Below are 27324 nucleotides of genomic sequence, written 5' to 3' on the forward strand. Positions count from 1 at the left end.
AATCTCATATCTGTAGGCGCCTATAGGATCCATTACTGTTGTGATTATTGCTTGCTCACATCTGGACATTGGATTTCTCCCACACAGAAGCCTTTATAATCAATACTAAACGTGGGGCTTTGTTCAGTAGAGCAAGCACTAATACCTTGGAGATTGTAGTGTCTATTGTCTGTACTTCATCCTGACCATACTTGAAATTCACAGTCTATACAATATTTGTTAATTGTCATTCTGTAAACTAACCCCCCCCCCAAAAATTGATATTAAATGAGCTGTCACCCCAAACTGACCATTTTTGCTGTCACCCCAAACTGACCATATTTTATTCCTGCTGCTCCCCTTAGTAATTAGTTTTGTTTTTAATTCACCATACGGTTCCAGAGATATGGGCCTATTTTGGTGGCTTTTACCAAGGAAGCGGTGCTTACAGACTAATAACACAGAGCAACCTAAAGACACCCCCCTGGGAATCCTAGAAGACACACCCCCTTCATAAAAAAAACCAACAAATAGTAGTAAACTAGCAAAAAACAATATTCAGGGGAGCGGTGGACACACAATAGGAGCACAAACTGGTCATCTTTGACCTAATGACAGGTCCTCCTTAAAAACTACACGTTTTGGAGAATGGTTAAGGGAAAAGCTTGACCCGCAGAATTGACTCAACCTCACATGGATTTCCCCACATGTCTCAATTTGGACCCAGATTTCAAAGGATCTAAATACATAGCAGAAAATATATTCAAGGTGTTTTAAAAGCCCCCATAGGGATGGCATGACGTTAGGAATATGTTTATTTGCCAATGTATATCACTACTGCCTATCTATGTCTATAGGCACGTTGTGTACAAAGTAGGCTAGGTAATGTCTTATTGTTCTCTGGGAGCTGCACCAATCGGGAAAATGGAGAATTTGTATCCCTGACAGGGCACCATTATTGCCGTTAGAATGGAGCGGCAGCATGCATGCCCAACTGGCCTCCCATTCATGCTATGTGGGGCTGCCAGAGATAGCCGAGTGCAGGGCCGCCCCATAGAGAATGGATGAAGTGACTGTCGGATGTATACTACCGCTCCATTCATTCAGACTCCCACCGATCAATTAGTTATCTCCTATGTTGTGAATGTGTTATAACGTGTTTTCACCAGAGAACCCCTTTAGTATAAATTACTCTGCTCATGGTATGTGTTTTGAGGACAAAATATACTATAGACCTTATGTAAGTACTGACTAGTCCACTAATATTCGGAGAAACTGTTGCATATTCGCCATATGTCAGGGATCCTCCACTACTAACAAGGTAATCTTAATAGGCCTTGAGTGGACTGAGAAGACAAAACTCTATACTCCCCTCCTTGATTGGCTCCATACTATGCCCCCCGCCGGTCTCCTTCTACCAATATCCAACAAAGGTGTCCAATGACCACTGGAGCCAGTCATCACCTGCTGATTGGCTGGAGCCTTGACATTCTGTCCACACACTTTTTTCTTGATTGTCTGCAGAGGTCACTTGACACAGACCACAGAATATATTAATGGCTGGAGCACAGTGGAGGAGCAGGAGGTGAGTATAGTTTTGTTTGTTTTCTTACACCACTCTGGGCCCATTAAGATTAATTTGTTCAGTAATGGACAACCTCTTTAAATGCAGATACGTCTGTACTTTAAGGCTTGGATTGCAGTTATGGAGAAAAGTATCATTCACCACTGGGTGTCTATGATGCCTCATTTCTTGGATATTAATTCTCATTCTCTTGTAGGCTAAAAATATGGACAATAAAGCTTACCATGCCAACCCCAAGCCACCGCTACCGGGATATTGAGAGGACAGCAGAGTACCTCCAGCCAGAGAAGTGTCTCCCACCACCAGTAGACAACTCCATGGCTAAAGTGTGGTTCATCAAGGATGGCTGCGGCATTGCTTGTGCCATAGTTACCTGGTTTCTGGTTTTCTATGCAGAGTTTGTGGTTCTTTTTGTTATGCTGCTGCCATCCAAAGATTTGGTTTATAGCACAATCAATGGGATTATCTTCAACATGCTGGCATTCCTAGCTCTGGCTTCTCATCTACGCGCCATGATCACCGATCCTGTAAGTATGAAATATCAGTTTCTGGCTTCACACTAAGAGTTATGTTATGTAATCTGCACCCATAAATGAGAAAGACACTAAATAATGATAATTGAACCAGATAACGGCTTTGCACGCTGACGGGGATGGCACATAAAATCTCAAGGTGTCCAAATATCCCTTACTTCTATGAACCCAAAAGCAGAATTGCCTTCTCAGCATTGGCATCCCGGTCCCCTCCATGGAGTACATGGTTCACTGCCGACAAAGAGGAGTCTTATAACGCTTAGAAATTGTGTGCAAATGGTTCACATGCAGTAAGGAAAGCGACATGTATTTGACTATTTTCCTCCAGTTTTATCTGTGACTTTTTACATTTGAGATGACAGCTACTGTGTTTCCCCAAAAATAAGCCCCACCCTGAAAATAAGACCTAGCAGGAATTTTCAGCATTTTCAGCGCAAGTCTTAAATGTAAGCCCTACCCCGAAAATAAGACCTAGTCACAAGTTCAATAATGAAGTGTCTATGCAGCTAAAAAGTTAAGGAATCCTGCAGGACACTTCATTGTAGACAGCAGACACCCTCAGAAGAAAGAAGACACCGCAATCATACCCTCCAGACGCCAAACGGAAGGACCTACAGTGGAACGCACACCCACACACGTCAGATCATGCACATCAGATCACACACACATCAGATCACACACATCAGATCGCACACACAATCACACATCAGATTGCAGCCCTAGCTCATATTTCAGGGCAAAAAAAATATATAAGACCGTGTCTTATTTTTGGGCACGCGCAGTATCTGCCACACTATTATTTGCACATTTTACAATAAAAACTATAATTTTTCTAAGAGAGTCAAAGAGTTGGAACTGGATATGCAGGTTCCAAAGTAAATAGTTTGGGGAAAAAAGATTATAAGAAAAGACTTATACCGTGGTACACATTATGCTATCTACTTAAATGGAATCTGTCAGCAGGTTTTTGCTACCTCATCTGACACCAGCATGACGTAGGCATAGAGATCCTGAATACAACGATGTATCACATAGATTACTGAGTGCAGCCGTTCTGACACAATCAGAATTTTTAGCTTTAGTTATGTAGCAGAGCTGAGAGAGCTGTCCCTGCCCACACCAGACTCTCCATAGAGATTGCACATTGACAGTGAGGTGTCAATCAGAGGAGTGGGACAAGTCACTGTCATAGTGTGACGTTCTAGTCCTGTAATGATAAGGTTCCTGCTGCTTAAACATAGCAAATAAACAAAAGATCCTACTGTGATAAGACAGGCATCCCTGAAATTTCTATGTTAACCCTTTCGGCATGCTGTCTTCAGCTTACATAGCAAAAACCTGCTGACAGATTCCCTATGAAAGGAATGTAGTCTCACAAAATCCTCAGAAACTTTTAAATTATTTAATTCAGATGTTTTGTGTAAATTTTATTTCTTTACATTTTGGTAATGTTTATTATTTGTCTGTCCAGAAGGCCACACGGACATTAGTAGCAATAGATTGACTCAGACTCTCTATAGTTTTGTTGGAGAATCTATTGCACATGTTCTAATTAGAGTAATACTCATTGTGAAGGGACGGGAAAGAGGCGAGCTGTGACCATTGCTTATTGTGAATGGTGCACTTTGTGTTACCTTTCATCATAATCCTGTCTGCGATGGTATTGGGACTTCTGAAAAGTCTTTTGTGGTGGACATAAATTAGTTCAAACTTAGGCTTAATGGCCATTGTGAAAATTGTAAAATTCATCAATTTCCTTATCACAATTCTTATTAAAAAAAATGAATTTGAAAATGAAAATCACACCACACTGTGGAAATGTTTTAGGCAGATGTGTAAAAAATGCTGACTCCTACCTTACAACGGAGGGTATGACACCCTAGCTTAGCTTGGCGCCCCCGTTCCGTGTCGACTCACCCTAATTCTGGTGTAGCCCTAGACAAGGTATGGGATAGTGCACTAAAATTAAAAAGCCACAAGGGGCAAAGGAGGGGAAGGAAAAATCAAAGATTCTCTCCACCATTACACCCTTAAGCGGGCTTTACACGCTACGACATCGCTCAAGTGATCGATTTAGCGATGCCGTTGCGTGTGACACCTATGAGCGATTTTGCATTGTTACAAAAACGTGCAAAATCGCTCATCGGTGACATGGGGGTCCATTCTCAAATATCGTTACTGCAGCAGTAATGAAGTTGTTCCTCGTTCCTGCATCAGCACACATCGCTGCGTATGACACCGCAGGAGCAAGGAAGCTCTCCTTACCTGCGTCCCGGCCACAATGCGGAAGGAAGGAGGTGGGCGGGATGTTACGTCCCGCTCATCTCCGCCCCTCCGCTTCCATTGGGCGGCGGTTCAGGGACGCTGCTGTGACGTTGCTGTGACGCTGAACGAACCGCCCCCTTAGAAAGGGGGTGGTTCGCCGGTCACAGCGACGTTGCAGGGAAGGTAAGTCCGTGTGACGGGTCCGGGCGATGTTGTGAGACACGGGCAGCGATTGGCCCGTGTCGCACAACTGTTGGGAGCGGGTACGCATACCGCAGTGTGTAAAGCGGCTTTTAGGCTATGTGCGCACTAGAAAAGTGATTTTTTTTTTTCTCAAGAAATTTTCTTGAGAAACTTCTGGGAGTTGAAGATTACCGCAGCTGTGTTTAAAAAAAACGCATTGCCACGTTTTTTCCGCAGGTTGGTCCCTGCGGTTTTTTATGCTGTAACTGCAATAAATAATATAGATAATAGATAGATAGATAATGGATAGAGGAAAAGATGGATAGATGAATAGATAGATAGATAGATAATAGATGAGAAAGACTTATATAATGTCCCACCTCCCTGCGTATTCTAAGCTGGCACCCTTTAGTGACTTTCATGCGGCACTAAAGGGTGCTTAGTCTTGTATTTAGCCAAAAAATAAATAATAAAAAAAAAAAGACGTGAGGTCCCCCATATCTTTTGTAGCCAGCTAGGATAAAGCAGACTGCTGCAGACCACAGCTGGCAGCTTTACCTTGGCTGGTAATCCAAAACAGAGGGCACCCCACGCTGTTATTTTACATTAAATAAATAATTTAAAACAAAAAACGTGGCGCCCCCCCCCCCCAAATAGGATCACCAGCCAAGGTAAAGCGGACAGCTGTGGTCTGGTATTCTCAGACTAGGGAGGTCCACCGTTATTGGACACTCCCCAGCCTAAAAATAGCAGGCCACAGCCGCCCCAGAAGTGGCGCATCCATTAGACGTGCCAATCCTGGCGCTTTGCCCCGACTCGTCCCATTGCCCTGGTGCGGTGGCAAACGGGGTAATATATGGGATTGATGCCAGATGTGTAATGTCACCTGGCATCAGGCCCTGGGGTTAGTGATGTCAAGCGTCTATCAGATACCCGACATCACAAACCCAGTCAGTAAGAAATAAAAAATAGACAACAAAAAAAGTTTTATTTGAAAAAACACTGCCCAAAACATTCCCTCTTTCACCAATTTAATGAAAAAAACAATCAATTCCAGGTCCATCGTAATCCAATAAGGAGGTCCCACAATGATCCATACCATAGTCACTGTCTCAGTCAATGAAGAACAGAATGTTTCCCATTGGCTGGGAGAGTAGTGCAGTGACCTGAGATTACATCAATAGGTCAGCCCAGGTCACTGCAAGGGATGACGAGCGCTGCTGTCAGGCGGTTAGATGAGATCATTACCTGCTGTGACGATCTCCTGCAGTCCTGACGTCAGCGCTGTCACTGACTTCTATGCCCGCCGCGTTCTCAACAGTATCAAGAGAGCCCGTGACATCAGCGCTAGTCACAGTCTCGGGCCGCCCGTGAGACGGGCATAGAAGGCAGTGACAGCGCTGGCGTCAGGACAGCAGGAGATTGTCACAGCAGGTAATGATCTCATCTAACCTCCTGACAGCAGCGCTCATCATCCCCGCGGCTGCCAGCACTGCAGTGTGAGAAGCTGATACTGCTGTGTGGGCAGCCGCGGGGCTGGCAGGGAGCGGGACACAGACTGCACGGGCACCCGACGGAGGTCACACGGAAGTGCTTCCATGCGGCGTCCAGGGAGTGTGATGTGTGTGTTTACTCTCTGCTCCGCTTCCTCTTCCTGTTATAATGACATCACTTCCCTGCAAACCGCAGGTAGTGAGGGTATACCGCACATCATTTGCTACCTGCGGTATACCCGCGGTATTTCGCGATTACATTACAGTGAATGGAGTGAAATACCGCAGGTACCTGCGGAAAAGAAGTCACATGCACATTTTCTCAAGAAATTTTCTCAAGAAATTCTGCAAAAAGAATTGTCGAGAATAAAACGCAGCGTGCGCACAGCTATTTTTTTTCCCATAGGTTTTGCTGGGAAATGTCTGCAGAAAGATTATAAACATTTCTCAAGAAATTTCTGCAGCAAAACCGCGGGTAAAAACACAGTGTGCGCACAGGGTCTTACACCCTACAGACAGCATAACTTAACTTATAAAGTAAGCTGAAATAGTGCACCACTTCACACACCCAGCCCTCCCGGACTAATACACCTGAACATAACAAATGGCACTTCCTTGAAATGGAGAATATTGTGTAGATGGAAAGGGGTGCACTTAGTAGGTTCCAAAGCCAAGAAACTAAGTATAGACACAAGGCACTCCCAAAATTCTTGATGCTGTGATTTTATTTATCAGTGGATGTGCATAAATAACGTTTTCGATCACAGAAGACCTTCATCAGTTCCACATGGGGAAACTGGATGGTGCTCGTGTCACAGCGCGGAATCCACCGCTGAATGGGGGCTGCATGCGGTGGATTCCGCGCTGTGACACGAGCACCATCCAGTTTCCCCATGTGCAACTGATGAAGGTCTTCTGTGACCGAAAACGTTATTTATGCACATCCACTGATAAATAAAATCACAGCATCAAGAATTTTGGGAGTGCCTTGTGTCTATACTTAATACACCTGAACAGACCATAAACAAGAGGGGTACATCACATGCATATCCGCACCGACAATTAAGGGAAGTGTATCTGCATAGCAGAATGCATTTGGTGATTGTTTTTCATTGTGTACAATTTGCTAAATCCTGCTCCTGATCTGGGGACATCAGCATGCAATGTGCCCCTTTTCTCTATGGTCTGTTCAGGTGTATCAGTCCGGGAGGGCTGGGTGTGTGAAGTGGTGCACTATTTCAGCTTACTTTATAAGTTAAGTTATGCTGTCTGTAGGGTGTAATGGTAGAAAGAACCTTTGATTTTACCTTCCCCCTTTGCCCCTTGTGGCTTTTTGATTTTAGTGCACTATCCCATACCTTGTATAGGGCTACACCAGGGCAAGCTAGAGTGAGTCGACGTGGAACGGGGGCGCCAAGCTAAGTTAGGCCTAAGACACACGACATGAAAATCGGATCGAGTGGAATGCGATAAAACATCACATTCCACTCGGACCAATATTACCCTGTGTGTCAGCACGCATTAGCGATTTTTTTCTCAGCCCTAATCAGACCGAGAAAACAATCGCAGCATTCTGTGAGTTTAATGCGATCCTAGATTGTCTCGCACCCATTCAAGTCTATGGGGCGAGAGAAACATTGCACTGCACTCATGGTACACCTGTGTACCGCGAGTGCAGGTCGAGAATGGCAATAGCCGGCTATGGAGGAGAGAGGGAGATAAATTCCTCCTTCCCCTCCTCAGCACTGGTCCGCCCCCGCAGCTGTTGTCCGATTGCATGATCTTGGGTTGTTTTAATTGACAATAATAATCTTTTAGATTTTAAGGGATTTTTCTGACATTTCTGTTAACCCTATTTATGTAATCCCATACACATTGTACTTGTTAAATGTAATGCAGGGGTCCCCATCCTGTGACTCTGGAGCCACATGTGTCTTGCGAGACCGTGATGTGTGGCTCCCAGCTGTCTGCCAGATTGGGGGATAAGCACTAGGTCTAGTAAATAGCTGAGAAGAGGGTGACTTAGGTGGGTTGCTCCACATAGAAGAGCAGACCTGAATGGGGGTAGGGTAGGAACCCCTGGATCTTAATATACTGCTTTGGTGTGATCTCTATGGAAAAGCTTTGGCTGTAATTATATCAGTAAGGCTGGGGCCACACGGGGCACTACTGCGATGCTCGCATGAGACTCGGCTCGCGCTGGCAGTACAGCAGGAGCCGAGTGTCATACGAGTCTGCCTGCATCTGAGGTCCGATCATGTGAGCAGACCTCAGCTACGGGGGGCGGGCCGGCACGGAGGAGGGGGGGGAGGGATTTCTCTCCCTCTCTCCTCCGTAGTCGCCTATTGTCATTCTCGCACTGCACTGGCGGTACACCAGTGTACCGCCAGTGCAGTGCGATTTTTCTCTCCCATTCACTTGAATGGGTGCAAGAGAAAGAGTCTCAGCTTACAATCGCAGCATGCTGCGATTGTTTTCTCGGTTCGATTAGGGCTGAGAAAATAATCGCTCATGTGTGCTGTCACACAGGCTAGAATTGGTCCGGGGGGAATGCGATGTTTTATCGCACTCCAGTCTCACCGATTTTCTTGCCGTGTGGCTTAGGCCTAAAGGGGGCTCTGGAGCTGGTTGTGGCTCGCGATCCTCTCTGAGCTGAATGTGGCTGTCAATAGTAGAAAGGTTGGGGACCATTGATGTATAAGGGCAGCTTACATGGCTTGTCGAGTGGTTCATGAATTGTACAAAGGTTGTACAAAGGTTGATGCACTTGGCCTCTGCATTAGCCATGATGGAGAAGGAGCTGGCTTCACTAATGTCCTGAACCAGACAACTAGACCCATATCAAACACAAGGAAAATGAGGTAGCTGGGTCTCAAAAGAAACTTAGACTTTTAGGTTGCAGATCCAGGAGAGGAGGCCTGAAAATGCATGATTTTACATGTCATAGCAGTCTTCTAGTTGTAAGTTAGGGAAAGCTGGTTTTACCAGTGACGTCACACAATAGTTTGTAGTCGCAAATGAAAAATCCATATGCTGGTCGTTCTAATGATGTTTATGAAGGATGGGAACAAGGAACAAAGGGAGTATACGGAATATACTTGGCCTTCTGTATCCTGGATGGTACAGTGCATAATGTACATGGTGTAACAGTACACAATGACGTTATACAGCACATTGTACTAATACTAGAACCAGTGCGATACCGGCCCATAGGCTGTACTGAAATGTAACTTCAGCAGTGAATAGAAATGAGCTGCAATAAACCTCTTGGATTGCTCTATGGCATTGGTCACTCATTCTGTAGAAGAAAGCATGCGTTACAGGTAATTAAAAAAAATGTCTTGAGACACCTACACATTATAAGGCTGCTTTCTTTATTAGTCATTACTACATTTAATGCACTTCCAGGTAATTAGAATGGTATGTAGTTGGATGGGTATAATCCGATGCTTTATATAGTGTTGTCCTCGTTTCTACATAGTGTCATAGTGAGTGTCACAGTATCTCGGTTACTCATTACGGTGTTCCTGTCATCCTAGATGACCTCATGTCTGTGGATGTATGATATATGATGGTAATACTAGAACAAACAACTTAGGACTCACAAGTAGTGCTTGTAGTCCTGGGAAAGAAGGTAGTGACTTGTAACACAAAAATTCCAATAATGTAACCATTATTTGCGGTCTGATTCAACAATTTTTTTGGGAATGTTTTATTAGGTTTATAATGGAAAACTACAAGATATGTCCTCTCTTCATCTTGAGACATTTGACAATATGTAGTTTACTGATGCCCCTGCCGCTTCTGTTCCTCCTGGCCGCCATTGATCATGGTTTGACACTGACATGTAAACGTGGCAGCCAAACACTTGATTCAAGGGTGACTTTGCTTGTGTCTGCTGCAGTAGTCTTTAGTCCTCCATGAGCCAATCTTAGGACAGTATCACACATTTGTGTTTTGGACCTCGATGTATGGACCAGCCTGAACTTGACAGTCTCCTAGGCATATATATTATGAAATTGTGGAATTCAGGTCAGGACACCCACAGTCCATGTGTGCATCTTGGTCCAAAACATGTGTGAAACCGAAATTACAGTGCTGATGGTTGTTGTTGTTGTAGCCAAAGGCCTTAGGCTGCGTGCCCACGATCAGTGTTTGCAGCGTTTTGGATGGAGCAAGCTTCAAACACTGCATTGTACAGTACAAGCATAGTGGATGAGATTCCTAGAAATCCCGTGCCCGCTGTGCTTGTTTTTTCCCACAGCAAACACTGACCTGCGGTGAAGCTTTCCAGATCACAGCGTGTCAATTGTTTGCTGCGGATTCGCATCCGTTCTCCGTAGGGAGAACACAAGTGAGAGCGCAGTGCACTGAACCCTTATCGTGGGTACAAGCAGCTGCGGTCTCCTGCGGAGGAGACTCACGGCCTCACAGGATAGGATCCGCTGCATCTAGGACATGGCGAGTCCTGATCGTGGGCACATACCCTTAGAATGTTTTTAAATGATTGTAGCAAAAATCACCTTTTTCAATAAAAAAATAAGTCCTTTATTTTTTCAAGTTGATAAAAAACTATATGCTAATGATATGCAAATGATGACAAATTTGAAACATTTTCAAATCATGTTAATTTAGAAATCATGCACCTACATGCCGTTTTCTATCTGTGAGGTCTGGAGATGCTGCAGGCTTTAGTCGGATACTTGAACCACGTAGGCTGCTCCCTGTAGCAGGGCGGGATTTCCCATTAGGCACAGTAAACACCTAACCTAGGGCCTACGAATTTTATAGGACCACGAACTGTAGAAAAGAAAGATCCTAAGGTAAAAAAAATAATGTGACCTAATATATTTTTATGTGATTTTAACAGGAACTTCCAATAAACTAAAATCATACAATATTGACAACATATTGAAGCGTAAATAGTTCTTAATGTGCTTCAGGTTAGAAAATGACCGTTCTCCTTCAGCATTAGACCCAAGTATCGATAAATAAATTCTGAAAGCAATTGTTACGTCACCACCGGAGTCCGCTCCAGCGACTTCTGCTCCGATCGCCAGGTGACACTGTGTTCCTACCGTGGATGGTGCTGGTGATGGGAGAGGAGTTGATGCCAGCGGCATTGGTGGGCGCAGGCTCCGATCATCCACTGGGCTGGGTTATCTTGGGACCTGCAGTACCACTGACTGACTATAGGTGGCGTGTTTCTTCCAGCTGAAGTTGCCAGTGTTCAGCTACAGCCAATGGGAAGACACCACACTCTTCTTAGTTCCCCTCCTGTCTACTGACCTCTGCCAGAGATAGTTCTGATTTCCTGGCTCCTGATCCACCCTATTCTGTTTAGTGATTCCTGTGTGCTGACTTCTGCGTGTTTTCTGACTACCCTTCTGCCTGCTGTTTTTGTACCTCGCTGCCCGATCCGGATTTGACCTCTGCTACGTTTTCTGATTACGTCTTTGCCTGCCGATTCTGTCCCTGTTCTGCTATTCCTGGTTTGACCCTGCCTGACGACTACTCTCATCGGACTGCAGCCTTCCACAGGTAGTGATCTCCAGGGCCCTGTGTAATTCCAAATCCCTGTAGAGGGGTTAAAGGGTTTCAGGGTTCTGGGGGTACTGCTTGGTGAGTGGCTTCCTTCTAGCCTGTCCATTACATCCCATCTGAGTCTGTTGATTCAGGCAGGCGTTACAGCAATGTGAACATTGGGAAAACTGGAAGTCAGGTTATCTTTAATTTGAGATCTCACCATTTGAAGAACTGACTTTTTGTCCTTCTACAAAGTAGAAAACATTAGAAACTCATCAACAAAATCCTCCTCCGAGTCTCATGGATACATGTTAGGTAAGGATGGTTGACCTTAGGGAGATCAACATCCAGCACCGCAGAGCACCATCACATGATTTCTCAACGCAGTGATTCTAGAGCAATGCCCCCTGGGAAATATGCAAAACAAGGAAGCCGCGGAGACACCATCACATGTTTCTCAACGCTGGCAGGTAACTGACCAGGTCTTTCACCGGGAAGGAAAAACCACGGGAAGGGCAGTCTCCAGTCAAGGAAACCACCTATACCAAAACATGTGATGGTGTCTGTCTTTAGTTTAATTTCATCTCGTGACACGGTCTTGTCTGTGAGGGAACTGAATGTATCACATAATTCACTGTAGGCCAAACGCCTTAAGGCCACTTTACACGCTGCGATATCGTTACCGATATCGCTAGCGTGGGTACCCGCCCACATCTGTTGTGCGACACGGGCAAATCGCTGCCCGTGTCGCACAACATCGCCCAGACCCGTCACACTACTTACCTGCCCGGCGACGTCGCTGTGACCGGCGAGCCGCCTCCTTTCTAAGGGGGTGGTTCGTTCAGCGTCGCAGCTGCGTCACTGAACCGCCGCCCAATAGAAGCAGAGGGGCGGAGATGAGCGGGACGTAACATCCCGCCCACCTCCTTCCGCATAGCGGCCGGGAGGCAGGTAAGGAGAGCTTCCTCGTTCCTGCGGTGTCACACGAAGCAATGTGTGCTGCCGCAGGAACGAGGAACAACTTCGTTACTATTGCAGTAACGATTTTTGAAAATTGGCCCCTATGTCACCGATGAGCGATTTTGCACGTTTTTGCAATGATGCAAAATCGTTCATAGGTGTCACACGCAACGGCATCGCTAATGCGGCCGGATGTGCGTCACCAATTCCGTGACCCCAACGAGTTCGCATTAGCGATGTCGTAGCGTGTAAAGCCCCCTTTATCCTCATCTCTGTCATTAGTACGTCAACAATAGTATAAAATGCTTGGACTCAAAAAGTGTCTCGTGCAGTTATTTCCTTTTCTGTTTCTTCTTCAAACAAGATATTTATTTAGCATTTTCTGTCTAAGCTTTGTTTATACTCTGCATGTAGAAGAAGCTCTTCTGCAGCCTTTTCAAACTCAGAATTTTTCTTCACTTCGAATATTAGCCAAGTATTGCAAAAGTTTGTCATATTAGTTAGCGATTGTGCATAACTCTATACCAGGTTCTTGAACTGCTTTGTTTACCAAGTTGATGTTTCTTAACCACTTAACGACCGCGGGCAATAATGTTACGTCCTAGCGGTCATAGTGTTAATCCCACTGGCTGCCGCGGGTAGTCGTGGGGGATCCACGCACATGTCAGCTGATTTGTACAGCTGACGTATGCCTTGAAGGCACGATTGGAATCACTATCCAGTATCCACCCTTACCTGCTAACCTCTTAAATGTCACTGTCAAAATGGGACAGCACCATTTTAATGGCGATCGCAGTAAAGGTTTACTCACCGCCCGCCACTGGAAGTCACGGGACTTGATCACGTGGATTCAATGGTTGTCATGATAGCACAGGGTCATGTGATGACTTCTGTAGCTCACATGACTCAGGTCCTGTAACCAGCAGGTTGCAAGAGATGAGCATTTCTCCCAGTCTGAGCGGTGCTGCTCTAATCAGGAGAAATAAAATCAGTGATCAGACTGCTGATCCTTATAGCCCCCTAGGGGGGACTAGTAACCAAAAAAAAAAAAGTTTAAAAAAACCTAAAAGTTCAAATCACCCCCCTTTCACACCATTGAAAATTAAAGGGTTTAAATATATACATACATTTGGTATTGACGCGTTTAGAAATGCCCGATCTATCAAAATATAAAATTAATTAATCCGATCAGTAAACAGTGTAGTGGCAAAAAAATTCCAAACAACAAAATTATGTTTTTTTGGTCGCCGCAAATTTTGCGCAAAATGCAATATCAGGAAATCAAAACTTAGCATCTGCGTAAAAATGGTACCGGTAAAAACTTCAGCTCAAGACGCAAAAAATAAGCAGCCACTGAGTCACAGATGCCGAAAAATGGGAACGCTACGGGTTCATAATGTGAAGACCACCTTATGTCTGATAACTTTTTCACTGAAATTGTATTTTCAATTGTTTTAAGTCTAGACCATCTTTGTGGCGAAGCTGCAGAAAAAGAATATAGTGCTTGTGATATGCCGAAAAAGTTAACAGCAGCCAATGAGCTTTCTGTTCCCACTAAATTACTGTTTCCAATGGAGTATGGAAACTTTCCATACATTTTGTATTTAAAGGGAAGCAATCACCAGGATTTTGGTATATAAGCGAAAGCCAGTGCTACACTGGACTATCAGGCTGATTCTCTACATACCTGTAGTGGTCAGCTCGGATGGTTAGGTTTTGAAATCCAAAAAAGTAAAGTTTATAACATTAGCCGCTTGTTGAGTGACAGCTGCACTGGAACAGATCATATATTCCTAGTGCTCCCCTCCCTCTATTAGAATTAGCTTAAGTATTATACAAACAATAATACAAAGTGTTACTTTGGTTTTGGACGCAATGGTAGCCAGAGGAGACCATCTGGGCAATACCAATAAGGCCTAAAACACACTTCCGCAAAAAAACGTCCGTATGATACGGTCCGTTTTTTTTTAGGGTCCGTGTTCCGTTTTTTAGGGGCGTTTCTCCGGTACGTATGGCATCCGTGTGATGGCGTATGCGAGCCGTGTGTGCGTGTGGAATGTCCGTATTGACTAAAAATACGTACGTGTGCTGTCCGTGTGCTGTCCGTTTTTAAAGGCCCGCATTGTTACCCAATTAACGATTTTAATCATTCATCATGAGATCCTGGTGTTGTTGTTTGCTTTCTATTGACCTGATAGATTGGTAACAAGTGTTTCAGATTTTGTGATGAAAAACGGACACGGACGATACGTGCTGAACACGGACATACTCCGTGTGCGGTCCGTGCAGGCACGGACCCATAGACTAAAGCGGGTCCGTGCCTGCGTGCTGCCGGCCAAAAACGGACATGTCGTCCGTGTAGAAAAGCGCACACACGTACTTACGACACGGACACACGTTCCGTGTGATTTTTACGTGTGTGTGCCATCTACCATTGAATAACATGGGTCTCCGTGTGTACGTGTCTCCAGTACGTGCAAATACGTACCGCACACGTACAAAAAAAACGGATGTGTGTTGCGGGTCTAAGAGAGAGTTATGAATGAATATGACAGGTTCCCAGGAGTCTTTTTCTACATGACATCACCAAGCCAAATGCTTTTTGTGCTACTGTGAGCAGCCTGCGTGGCCTAACTGTGCTCCATAGCCTGCAGCTTCTCCAGACTTGTCTGCCATGTAGCACATCTGTGATGTCATTCAGCAGCAATTGCAAAGTGGTATTCCAGCAGCAGATCTTGATGATTTGTGTGTCTTCAGTCTGACAGAACATTTCTCAGATAACCATTGATACCATGCCAAGTATATACAGTGCTGGCCAAAAGTATTGGCACGCCTGCAATTCTGTCAGAAAATACTCAGTTTCTTCTTGAAAATGATTGCAATCACAAATTCTTTGGTATTATTATCTTCATTTAATTTGCCTTCAATGAAAAAAGAAAAAAAAATTTTCATAAAGCCAAATTGGATATAATTCCACACCAAATATAAAAAATGGGGTGGACAAAAGTATTGGCACTGTTTGAAAACTCATGTGATGCTTCTCTAATTTGTGTAATCAACAGCACCTGTAACTTACCTGTGGCACCTAACAGGCGTTGGCAATAACTAAATCACACTTGCAGCCAGTTGACATGGATTAAAGTTGACTCAACCTCTGTCCTGTGTCCTTGTGTGTACCACATTGAGCATGGAGAAAAGAAAGAAAACCAAAGAACTGTCTGAGGACTTGAGAATCCAAATTGTGAGGAAGCATGAGCAATCTCTAGGTCCATCTCCAAAGACCTGAAAGTTCCTGTGTCTACGGTGCGCAGTGTCATCAAGAAGTTTAACCCCTTAACGACCGCGGGCCGTAAAATTACGTCCTAAAGGACATAATCTTACTGCCCGCGGTCCTCCGGCGGCAGCATGCCGCGATCGGCACACATCTCAGCTGATTTTCACAGCTGAGATGTGTGCCTGCTAGGCACGAGCAGAATCGTTATCTGCTCGTGCCGATTAACCCCTTATAATGGCGCTGTCAATACATGACAGCGCCATTATAAGCGCAATCGCGGTAAAGTTTTACTTACCGCCGAAACCGGAAGTCACGTGACGCGATCACGTGACTCCCGATAGTTGTCATGGTAGTACAGGGTCATGTGATGACTCCTGTACTACACATGAATTGGTTTCACTTTCGCTGTGCCCGGGGCACAGCAAAAGAGAAAGACAGCGTATCTGCTGTTTACAGCCTTCCAGCTGTGATCAGCAGATACTGCAGAGCGATCGGAATGCTGATCGCAATAGCCCCCTAGGGGGACTAGTAAAATAAAAAAAAAAAGTAAAAAAAAAAGTTTTAAAAAATTAAAAAAAAACAAAAAAACCTAAAAGTTCAAATCACCCCCCATTCGCCCCATTAAAAATTAAAGGGTTAAAAAAATAAAAAATATACACACATTTGGTATCGCCGCGTTCAGAAACGCCCGATCTATCAAAATATAAAATCAATTAATCTGATCAGTAAACGGCGTAGCGGCAAAAAAATTCCAAACGCCAAAACGACGTTTTTTTGTCGCCACAACTTTTGCGCAAAATGCAATAAGAGGCGATCAAAACGTAGCATCTGCGCAAAAATGGTACCGTTAAAAACGTCAGCTCGAGACGCAAAAAATAAGCCGTCATTGAGCCTAAGATCCCGAAAAATGAGAACGCTACGGGTCACGGAATATGGCGTAAAACGTGCGCCACTTTTTTCGGACAAACTTCCGATTTTTTTTTAACCCCTTATATAAAAGTAAACCTATACATGTTTGGTGTCTACGAACTCGCACTGACCTGAGGCATCACACCCACACATCAGTTTTACCATATAGTGAACACAGTGAATAAAATATCTCAAAAACCATAGTGCTATCGCACTTTTTTTGCAATTTTTCAGCATTTGGAATTTTTTTGCCATTTTCTAGTACACAATATGGTAAAACTGATGGTTTCATTTAAAAGTACAGCTCGTTCCGCAAAAAATGAGCCCTCACATGACCATATTGACTGAAAAATAAAAAAGTTACGTCTCTCAGAAAAAGAATGGCGAAAAAAAAAAACGGAAAGCGAAAAATCGGCCGGTCGTGAAAGGGTTAAAGCCCATGGCACTGTAACATCCAAACAAGTTCAAGCTGCCCTGCAGTCCGAGGGTACAACAGTGTCAGCCCGTACTATCCGTCGGCATCTGAATGAAAAGGGACTGTATGGTAGGATACCCAGGAAGACCCCACTTCTTACCACGAGACATAAAAAAGCCAGGCTGGAGTTTGCCAAAACTTACCTGAGAAAGTCTAAAACGTTTTGGAAGAATGTTCTCTGGTCAGATGAGACAAAAGTAGAGCTTTTTGGGAAAAGCCATCAACATAGAGTTTACAGGAAAAAAAAAAGAGGCATTCAAAGAAAAGAACACGGTCCCTACAGTCAAACATGGCGGAGGTTCCCTGATGTTTTGGAGTTGCTTTGCTGCCTCTAGCACTGGACTTCTTGACCGTGTGCATGCCATTATCAAGTCTGAAGACTACCAACAAATTTTGCAGCATAATGTAGGGCCCAGTGTGAGAAAGCTGGGTCTTCCTCAGAGGTCATGGGTCTTCCAGCAGGACAATGACACAAAACACACTTCAAAAAGCACTAGAAAATGGTTTGATAGAAAGCACTGGAGACTACTAAAGTGGCCAGCAATGAGTCCAGACCTGAATCCCATAGAACACCTGTGGAGAGATCTCAAAATGGCAGTTTGGAGAAGGCACCCTTCAAATCTCAGGGACCTGGAGCAGTTTCCAAAGAAGAATGGTCTAAAATTCCAGGAGAGCATTGTAAGAAACTCATAGATGGTTACCGGAAGTGGTTGTTCGCAGTTATATTGGCTAAAGGTTGTGCAACCAAGTAATAAACTATTTTTTCCTATGTGTGTGTTTTTTTACTTTACACTTACCAGGTTAGTAATGGGGGTATCTGATAGACCTCTCTGCATTACTAACCCCTGGGCTTGATGCCAGCTGACAGTACACAGCTGACATCAACTACATAACCCATTACCCCGATTTCCACCCCACTAGGGCAATCTGGAAGAGCTGGGAGAAAGTGATAGTGTTGACGCATCGAATGTATTCACAACTTTTGGGGCAGCTGCCGGCTGTTATTTTTAGGCTGGGAAGGGCCCAATAATGAAAGACCTTCTCAGCCTGATAATATCAACCCTCAGCTGTCTGCTTTACCTTGGCTGATTATCAAAACTAGGGGGATCCTGTAACAACGTGTCCCTCCCCCGCCTGTGCTCATGGTGTAAGAGTCTGTCTCTCCTTGACTGTCCTGTATGTACTACTGGAGGGGGATTGTTTGTTCCTCTCAGCATGGGACTTCTCCAGTCAGCAACTTGGTAAACAAGACAGAGCCAGGAGTCTAAAGTCCATTCATGTATCAAATGCCATCAAATGTCCGGGCGGAGTTGGGCCCACCTTAGGGGCTGATCCCAGGAGAGAACAATGAGACCCATGTTAGGTTAGTTAGTTGGATCTCGGCTGGAGAAAGGCGAGGATCTGTGCTGAGGGCAGGTCCTTGTGCCTGTGTATGGACTATGGGACATTGAAGATCAGCTGCTACGTGGCATTGTGTTGTGTCCGCCACGCTATCGGATTTAAGGAACACATCTAAGGACTGTTTTGCATCTTCCTTGGCATTGGATTGCTGTGTGGCGCCCCGGATCTGTTTTCATTGTGTGGACTCATTGTGGACTCTAAAGAACCATTTGGATATTGGATGTTTTATGCTGCCTGCCTCATTAAATCTTCTTGGATTGTTCATCGGTCTGGTGTCCCTTACTGCTCTGTCACATACCGCGTCACAGATCCCACGTAATTTTTTTTAAATTATGTAACTCCTATCCACATTTGTTTGCAGGGCAATTGTCCTGTTCTTACCCCCATGTTGTTTCCTGTTGCAGCCCCCTAGCCCTTACTATGAGCATTTTACTGCACCAAAGTTCAGGTCCCCTTGACTTCTATGGAATCCAGGGTCAAGTTGATTCAAGTCCGGGTACCAAAGTTCAGCCATATCCGGCAAACCTGATCATCCACGGGGGTCTGCTTGTCTCTAGTTGCCACAGATAATTCCTGCCTATTATAGTCTATGAGGCTGGTAACATGTCAACATCTGTTATTTTTAACCTCATCTGGGTCATGAAAGTCATAGACAGGTATCAGATGGCCTCCGTGTACAATCCGTGTTCTGTCCGTAATTAACATTGCAAAGGATAGAAGATTTGTAATTTATTTATGCAACATTTATGTGAAAAATAAAGATGGTAAAAACGGACACATGAACCTCAGGGCTCATTCACACTCAGTTTGTCATGTACAAGTGCTATCCGTATTTTTCATGGACAGCACTCATTCTTATGATAGTCCATGGGACTGTTCACACGTCCATGATTTTTTGTGAACCAAATGGTCTTGGCAAAATTGCAGAAACATGTCCAATCCAATCTGAGCTATGGATCCAGCTTGGCAATGAAAGTCTATAGGTCTGTTAAAAAATTGGACAGCACTTTTTTTTTTTTCTCTAATCGGTTAAAAATTGATGAAATTCAGATGAAACTGTACTGTAAATCAGTGATGCAACTTGGTTTGTTTTCTGTTTGTTTTCTATGTGGAAAAAAACCTGATGTCTGAGTCCAAATTGTGATAAAACTTAGGTCCATAACACTGATGACACTCGGACTTTTTTTTTCTATTTTTTTTGCGTAGGTGAAGAATTATGGACGTTCAAGTGAGGCCTTATGGGTCTTTCAATGCAGTATCACTTACAGGAAAAAAATATATTTACGGTATTTTTATTGCACAAAAGGAACAAAACAAAATGACCTGCGAGTAGAATTGTCTCCCTTATGATAGAGAAGATATCTTATTTAAGGATTTGTGCAAATTAGATGAGAATATGTATTCTATCGTACTCCTAAGGCTATGTTCACACACTGCGTCTTTTCTAACCACAAACCTGCAGTGTTTTTGTCCCCAAGAAATGCACCCATGGCAAAAATGCATGCGTTTTTACCGCATTTTGCCCAATGCGTTTTTTAGGTCAAATCTATTGACTGGAAGGGCTCAAAATCGCTGGAAAAACACAAAAAGAATTTTTTAATTATTTATTGTACTGCACAATATAGACCCGCCCACCGGCGGCTGTGATTAGCTGTAGTAAGACAACTGTCACACAGCGTGGGGGCGCGTCTGACTGCAACCAATCATAGGCACTGGTGGGTGGGGGAAGCAGTGAATATGAGATGACCCTAATGAGCGGCCGACGCTTTCAGAAGCAGGAGAGGCCGTGGGAGCAGTGTGACAGCCGCGCCGCATCGGTGAGTATGAGGTAGAGAGAGAGACCGACAGAGAGAGACTGAGAAACCTGCGTTTTTGTTGACAAGAACGGATAAAAAATGCAACCAAACTGCAGTGCAAATGCACAGCTAAACATTTTGGTTGCGTTTTGACACATCTCATTCATTTCAGTGAGTGGAAAATGTTCACAAAACGCAATGAAGAAGTGACTCGCTGCTTTTTTTTACACAATGATTTTGACAAATATTTGTCAAACAAAACGCTGTCTAAAAAAAAAACGTACGAATGGAAATTTCTGATTTATCATAGACTTTGCTGGGGAAGCAAAACACATGCATTTTGTCATTGACCTGGTGCAGTTTAAAACGCAAGAAAAAGACATAGCCTAAGGCTATGTGCGCACTGGAAAATGGAATTTTCTCAAGAAAATTCCGCAGGTATTCAAAGATTACCGCATCCGCGGTAAAAAAACGCGGCAAACCGCACCCAAAAAAACGCATGCGGTTTGACCGCGGTATTGTTCGCGGTTTTTCCGCGTGCGGGTTGGGATGTGCTTTATTGCATTCAATGCAATAAAGCACATTGAAAGAAAAAAAAAAAAGTAATTTCACTCTGAAATAGATAGATAAAGAGACAGAAGAATAGATAGAGGGATGGATAGATAGATAGACAGACAGATAGAGGGATAGATAGATAGATAGATAGATAGATAGATAGATAGATAGAGGACAGATCGCTGCATTTCTCACTGTCGGCAGTGAATTCACATTACCGGCCGTGGGAAATGCCCTGGAGTTACCTCTCTGTTGTCTCGCTGCGAGGCTGCATTCAGCAGTGTCTGTGTCAGTCGCGGCTGGATGTAAGCAGCGCAGGACGCCGGAGCTGTGGATTACGCCGGAGCTTTGTTTCGGGAGGGGTTAATAAAAGGGTAAACGAGGCTTGTTTGTTTTATTTAAAATAAAGTATTTTTCTGTGTGTTTATTCACTTTACTTACGGGTTGATCATGTCAGCTGTCACATAGACGCTGCCATGATCAAGCCTGGAGTTAATGGCGGCGATCCGCCACCATTAACCCCTTGTATTACCCTTACTGCCACTGCTACACAACGGCAGGAAGAGCCGGGGACACTCCGGTAGTGCCGCATAATGCATGCGACAGTCCCGGGGCAGCTGCGGCTGATATTCTCGGCTGCGGGAGGTGGGAGTGAGGCGGGGGACATTAACCCTGCCCCTCTCCCTCCCCAGCCTGAGAATACCGGGCCGCCGCTGTGTGCTTACCTCGGCTGGACGGTAAAAATACAGCGGAGCCCACGTTCTTTGTTTTCTATATTTCCGCTTGCTTTCTATGTGTGTTCTATGTGTGTGTGTGTGTTCTATGTCTGTGATGTCTGTGTGAGTGTGATCTGTGTTTGTTTACTCTCTGCTTTGCTTCCTCTTCCTGTCATAATGACATCACTTCCCGGCAAAACTGCAGGCAAGCGATGTACATTACCGGAGGTAAACCGCGAAATACCGCAGGGAATAACGCAGGAAAACGCAGTGAACCGCACAGAATTTGCTGCCTGCGTTATTCCCTGCGGGATTTTACGATTAATATTGGAGTCAATGTAGTGAAATCCCGCAGCGACGTGCGGAAAAGAATTGACATGCAATTGTTTTTGCTGCGGGAATCCCGCAGCAAAACATGCAGCTGTCAAATTCCGCCTAGTGCGCACAGGATTTTTTTTCCCCATAGGTTTTGCTGGTGATTCACTGCAGAGATGTTCTGAACATTTTCTGTAGCGAAACATGCAGCAAAACCGCAAAAAATCCGCGGCAAAATCCGGTAAGTGCGTACATAGCCTAAAAGATACAGTGTGTGAATATAACCTACAAACATACAATGCTCTGGTACAGTAAGCAGACACTTGTTATATGTGTGGAGCAAGCCTCACTTATCAGGGCACATATTTACCAGCAAGGTGTGTCAGATCCTCGGTAGGAGAAGTGTAGCTGGTGTAAGAGCACTTAGTGATATCTTAGTCCTTTTCTAGAGAAACAAAGTTTGCATCAATGGAAAATAAATATTTGCTAAGTAATTTTGCATACTTTTTTTATGCTTACACCACTTTTCAAAAAAAATGAAAAAAAGAGCCTTAAGATATTGGCTTAAATTGTTACATTATATTGCAGCTATGGCTACAAGAGATGCTTTGCATTATTCAGTTGTGCATCTCGTAAGTCTTTTTATTTGTTTGGGTTTTTTTATAGGACTGTATTCCCCTTCCCCAGTAGTATACTTGCCCACCAGTGTTTTAATCCTTTGTGAGCATCTTGTGCCCGTAACTTCTGACTGCCCGGAAGTCAGAAGTTGCATCACAAGCTCTCAATACAACTCTATGAGAGCGAAAGCTAGGCCCTCATAGACTTGTATTGATTTATTAACTCCGGCGTGTTCCAGCAAACACTGTAGTTGCCAGCAGGACACAAATCACCAGAGACCAACAGGAGCGATGCTGGAAACAGATGAAGACGGCTGTGTATAGTACTGTCTAAAGCGCTACTCCAGAGGGGAAATACATTTAAAAAAAAACCACGCTGCAATGGTGGGTTAAGGTTGGCATTAGTAGTGCAGTCTTACTATAAGGCTATGTGCGCACAGTGCGTTTTTCGTGGCGTTTTTGGCCTCAAAACTGCATGACTTTGCTTCCCCAGCAAAGTCTATGAGTTTTCATTTTTGCTGTCCGCACACAACTGTTTTTTTAAGCTGGGTTTTTTGAGCTTAAAAAAAAAAAATGGACATGTCAATTCTTTCCTGCGTTTTTCTGCGTTTTCCCCCCATGCAATGCATTGGAAAACCGCAGAAAAACACAGAGATCAAAAACGCAGCAAAATGCAGCGAAAACGCACCAAATCGCGGTAAAAACGCATGCGTTTTTTTACGCGTTTTTTCGTCGCGGGTGCGTTTTTGTGCATTTTTAGCGGGCAAAAACGCAGCGTGCGCACATAGCCTAAGGTCTCTTTTCCACTTGCGATTTTCTTGTGCGAGTGTGATACAATAAAACATCGGATTGCACTTGCACCAGTATTAATCAATTAGGCAGTGTCCTTCTGCTATTTCTAATGTCAGCATGCTGCATATGGTTGCGTATATCGCACCAGATATGGGTGCGAGAAAAATATCACACGGCATTACATTCGCATGTCATACAGATCCTTTGTGAGAAAAATCTACACACTCGCACGACACTCGCATGCCATACGGATGCTAGCAGAGAAAAAAACGCACACCATATGCATGACACTCGTCCACGTTTTCGGGATGAGTATTGCAGTGATTATTTTATCGCAAGTGGAAAAGAGCCCTTAATAGTTCCAAAGATCAACTTAAAGGGAACCTGTCAGGTGCAATATGCACCCAGATCCACGAGCAGTACTGGGTGCATGTTGCTAATCTCTGCCTAACCATCCCTGTATACACTAGCATAGATAAAGAGATCTAAACATCCCATATGATATGCTAATGAGCGCAGGAGCTAGTCGCAAAGATGTTAGTTCCCTTGGCTAATCGGCCCCCTTAGCATGTTACTACACCCCTGTGGGCGTGCTAACATGCTAATGAATACGCATTAATCTGCTGCCGTCGTGTCAGGCTCCTGGATTTTGGCTCAATGTGCATGATCCCGGACTTCATATGGCCTTCATAGGCCCCTGGCTGCCGTGGACCCATCAGCACTTTGTGATCACTGTAAAGGCCCATTTACACACTACGATATCGCTAGCGAGCGTTCCCGCCCCCGTCGTTTGTGCGTCACGGGAAAATCGCTGCCCGTGGCGCACAATATCGCTAACACCCATCAACATACTTACCTTCCTAGCGACGTCACTGTGGGTGTCGAACAACCTCTTTGTTAAGGGGGAGGTTCGTGCGCCGTCACAGCGACGTCACACAGCGGCCGACCAATAGAAGCGGAGGGGCGGAGACCAGTCGCATTAACGACACGCTCACCTCGTTGCCGGAGGACGCAGGTACGGTGTTGTTCGTCGTACCCGGGGCTCACACGTAGCGATGTGTGCTGCCTCAGGAACGACGAACAACCTGCGTCTACAACGACCAACGAGATTTTGAAAATGAACGACGTGTGATCAATGATTAGGTGAGTATTTTTGATCGTTAACACTCGTTCGGAGCTGTTAAGGGGGTGTTACACGCAAAAGTGCCTGCCCCCGTCGTTTGTGCATCACGGGCAAATCGCTGCCTGTGGTGCACAAAATCGTTTGGAGCCGTCACACGTACTTACCTGCCTAGCGACGTCGCTGTGGCCGGCGAACCGCCTCCTTTCTAAGGGGGCGGTTCGTGCGGCGTCACAGCGAATTCACTAAGCGGCCGCCCAATAGTAGCGGAGGGGCGGTGATGAGCAGCCGTAACATGCCGCCCTCCTCCTTCCTTTCGTATTGCCGGCGGCCGGAGGTAAGCTGCAGTTCGTCATTCCCGAGGTGTCACACGTAGCGATGTGTGCTGCCTCGTGAACGACGAACAACCTGCATGCTCAATGTGACGACACAGACTTTTTCAATGTGTGTCGTGGGTTAAATTTCTTACATAAAGGCCCCGTCACACTAAGCAACATCGCTAGCAACATCGCTGCTAACGAACAACTTTTGTGACGTAACAGCGATGTTGCTAGTGATGTTGCTTAGTGTGACATCCAGCAACAACCTGGCCCCTGCTGTGAGGTCGTTGGTTGTTGCTGAATGTCCTGGGCCATTTTTTAGTTGTTGCTGTCCCGCTGTGAAGCGCAGATCGCTGTGTGTGACAGCGAGACAGCAACAACTAAATGTGCAGGCAGCAGGAGCCGGCTTCTGCGGACACTGGTAACCACGGTAAACATCGAGTAACCAAGAAGCCCTGTCCTTGGTTACCCGATATTTACCTTCGTTACCAGCCTCCTCCGCTCTCACTGTCAGTGCCGGCTCCCGCTCCTTGCACGTGTAGCAGAGTACACATCGGTAATTAACCCCATGTGTACTGTAGCTAGGAGAGCAGGGAGCCAGCGCTAAGCATTGTGCGCTGCTCCCTGCTCTGTGCACATTTAGCTGCAGTACACATCGGGTAATTAACCCGATGTGTGCTGTAACTAGGAGAGCAGGGAGCCAGCACTAAGTGGTGTGCGCTGCTCCCTGCTCTGTGCACATGTAGCTGCAGCACACATCGGGTAATTAACCCGATGTGTGCTGTAATTAGGAGAGCAGGGAGACAGCGCTAAGCGGTGTGCGCTGCTCTCTGCACGTGTAGCTGCGTGCGCTGGTAACCAAGGTAAATATCGGGTTGGTTACCCGATATTTACCTTAGTTACCAAGCGCAGCATCTTCCACGCGGCGCTGGGGGCTGGTCACTGGTTGCTGGTGAGCTCACCAGCAACTCGTGTAGCCACGCTCCAGCGATCCCTGCCAGGTCAGGTTGCTGGTGGGATCGCTGGAGCGTCGCAGTGTGACATCTCACCAGCAACCTCCTAGCAACTTACCAGCGATCCCTATCAGGTTGGATCGTTGTTGGGATTGCTGGTAAGTTGTTTAGTGTGACTGGGCCTTTAGCCAGACGTATTGTTCTTCTGTGTGTTAATTCATGCTTGCTAAACTATTGTTTCTGCTAGACCCCTCTGAGCGTCCATTGTAATGTAGTTGTGTATTGCTAATCTAATGTAAATTACCTCAGTGGCCATTGTCAGTTTGTGGATTGCAGACTCCATGTAAATATCCTCAATCTTTCTGTCCACATCATTTAAATGAACATTATCCATGCAGCTTGAAATTCATCCATTAAAGGTCCAGTCACACTAAGCAACTTACCAGCGATCCCAACAACGATAGGGATCGCTGGTAAGTTGCTAGGAGGTTGCTGGTGAGATGTCACACTGCGACGCTCCAGCGATCCCACCAGCAACCTGACCTGGCAGGGATCGCTGGAGCGTCGCTACACGAGTTGCTGGTGAGCTCACCAGCAACCAGTGACCAGCCCCCAGCCCCGCGTGGAAGATGCTGCGCTTGGTAACTAAGGTAAATATCGGGTAACCAACCCGATATTTACCTTGGTTACCAGCGCACGGAGCTACACGTGCAGAGAACAGGGAGCAGCGCACACTGAGCGCTGGCTCCCTGCTCTCCTAGTTACAGCACACATCGGGTTAATTACCCGATGTGTGCTGCAGCTACATGTGCACAGAGCAGGGAGCAGCGCACAATGCTTAGCGCTGGCTCCCTGCTCTGCTAGCTACAGCACACATCGGGTTAATTAACCCGATGTGTCCTGCAGCTACATGTGCACAGAGCAGGAGCCGGCACTGACAGTGAGAGCGGCGGAGGCTGGTAACAAAGGTAAATATCGGGTAACCAAGGACAGGGCTTCTTGGTTACCCGATGTTTACTGTGGTTACCAGCCTCCGCAGAAGCCGGCTCCTGCTGCCTGCACATTTAGTTGTTGCTCTGTCTCTGTCACACACAGCGATCTGTGCTTCACAGCGGGACAGCAACAACTAAAAAATGGCCCAGGACATTCAGCAACAACCAACGACCTCACAGCAGGGGCCAGGTTGTTGCTGGATGTCACACACAGCAACATCGCTAGCAACGTCACAAAAGTTGTTCGTTAGTAGCGATGTTGCTAGCGATGTTGCTTAGTGTGACGGGGCCTTAAGAGAAGCAACCTTGTACAACCAATCCGATAAGGGCACAGTATATCCTAAGGGAAGACTCTGGCTATGAAAGGGGACTTCTTAAGGGGGCTTTACACGCTACAATATTGTTAATGTTTTGTCGTCGGGGTCAAGTTGTTAGTGATGCACATCTGGAGTCATTAACGATATCGCAGCGTGTGACACTGAGTAGCGACCTTAAGCGACCTCAAAAATGGTGAAAATCGTTCACCATGGAGAGGTCGTCCCAAACTCAAAAATCGGTAAGGGTT

The 27324-nt window shown here is 45.3% G+C and overlaps 1 protein-coding gene across 3 annotated transcripts in view; it reads left to right on the top strand.

The window, feature by feature from the left end:
* Positions 1–27324, top strand: part of ZDHHC3 (zDHHC palmitoyltransferase 3) — a 98741-nt gene that overhangs the window by 23164 nt on the left and 48253 nt on the right. For all 3 annotated transcript variants that reach the window (XM_075315166.1, XM_075315168.1, XM_075315167.1), the window contains exon 2: positions 1761–2091. In XM_075315166.1, coding sequence (XP_075171281.1) covers positions 1789–2091 — 303 coding nt within the window. In that variant the 5' untranslated portion in view covers positions 1761–1788. The remainder of the gene's footprint in view (positions 1–1760; positions 2092–27324) is intronic.

This window comes from Anomaloglossus baeobatrachus, chromosome 6, assembly GCF_048569485.1.
Source record: "Anomaloglossus baeobatrachus isolate aAnoBae1 chromosome 6, aAnoBae1.hap1, whole genome shotgun sequence".
NCBI classification, from domain to species: Eukaryota; Metazoa; Chordata; class Amphibia; order Anura; family Aromobatidae; genus Anomaloglossus; species Anomaloglossus baeobatrachus.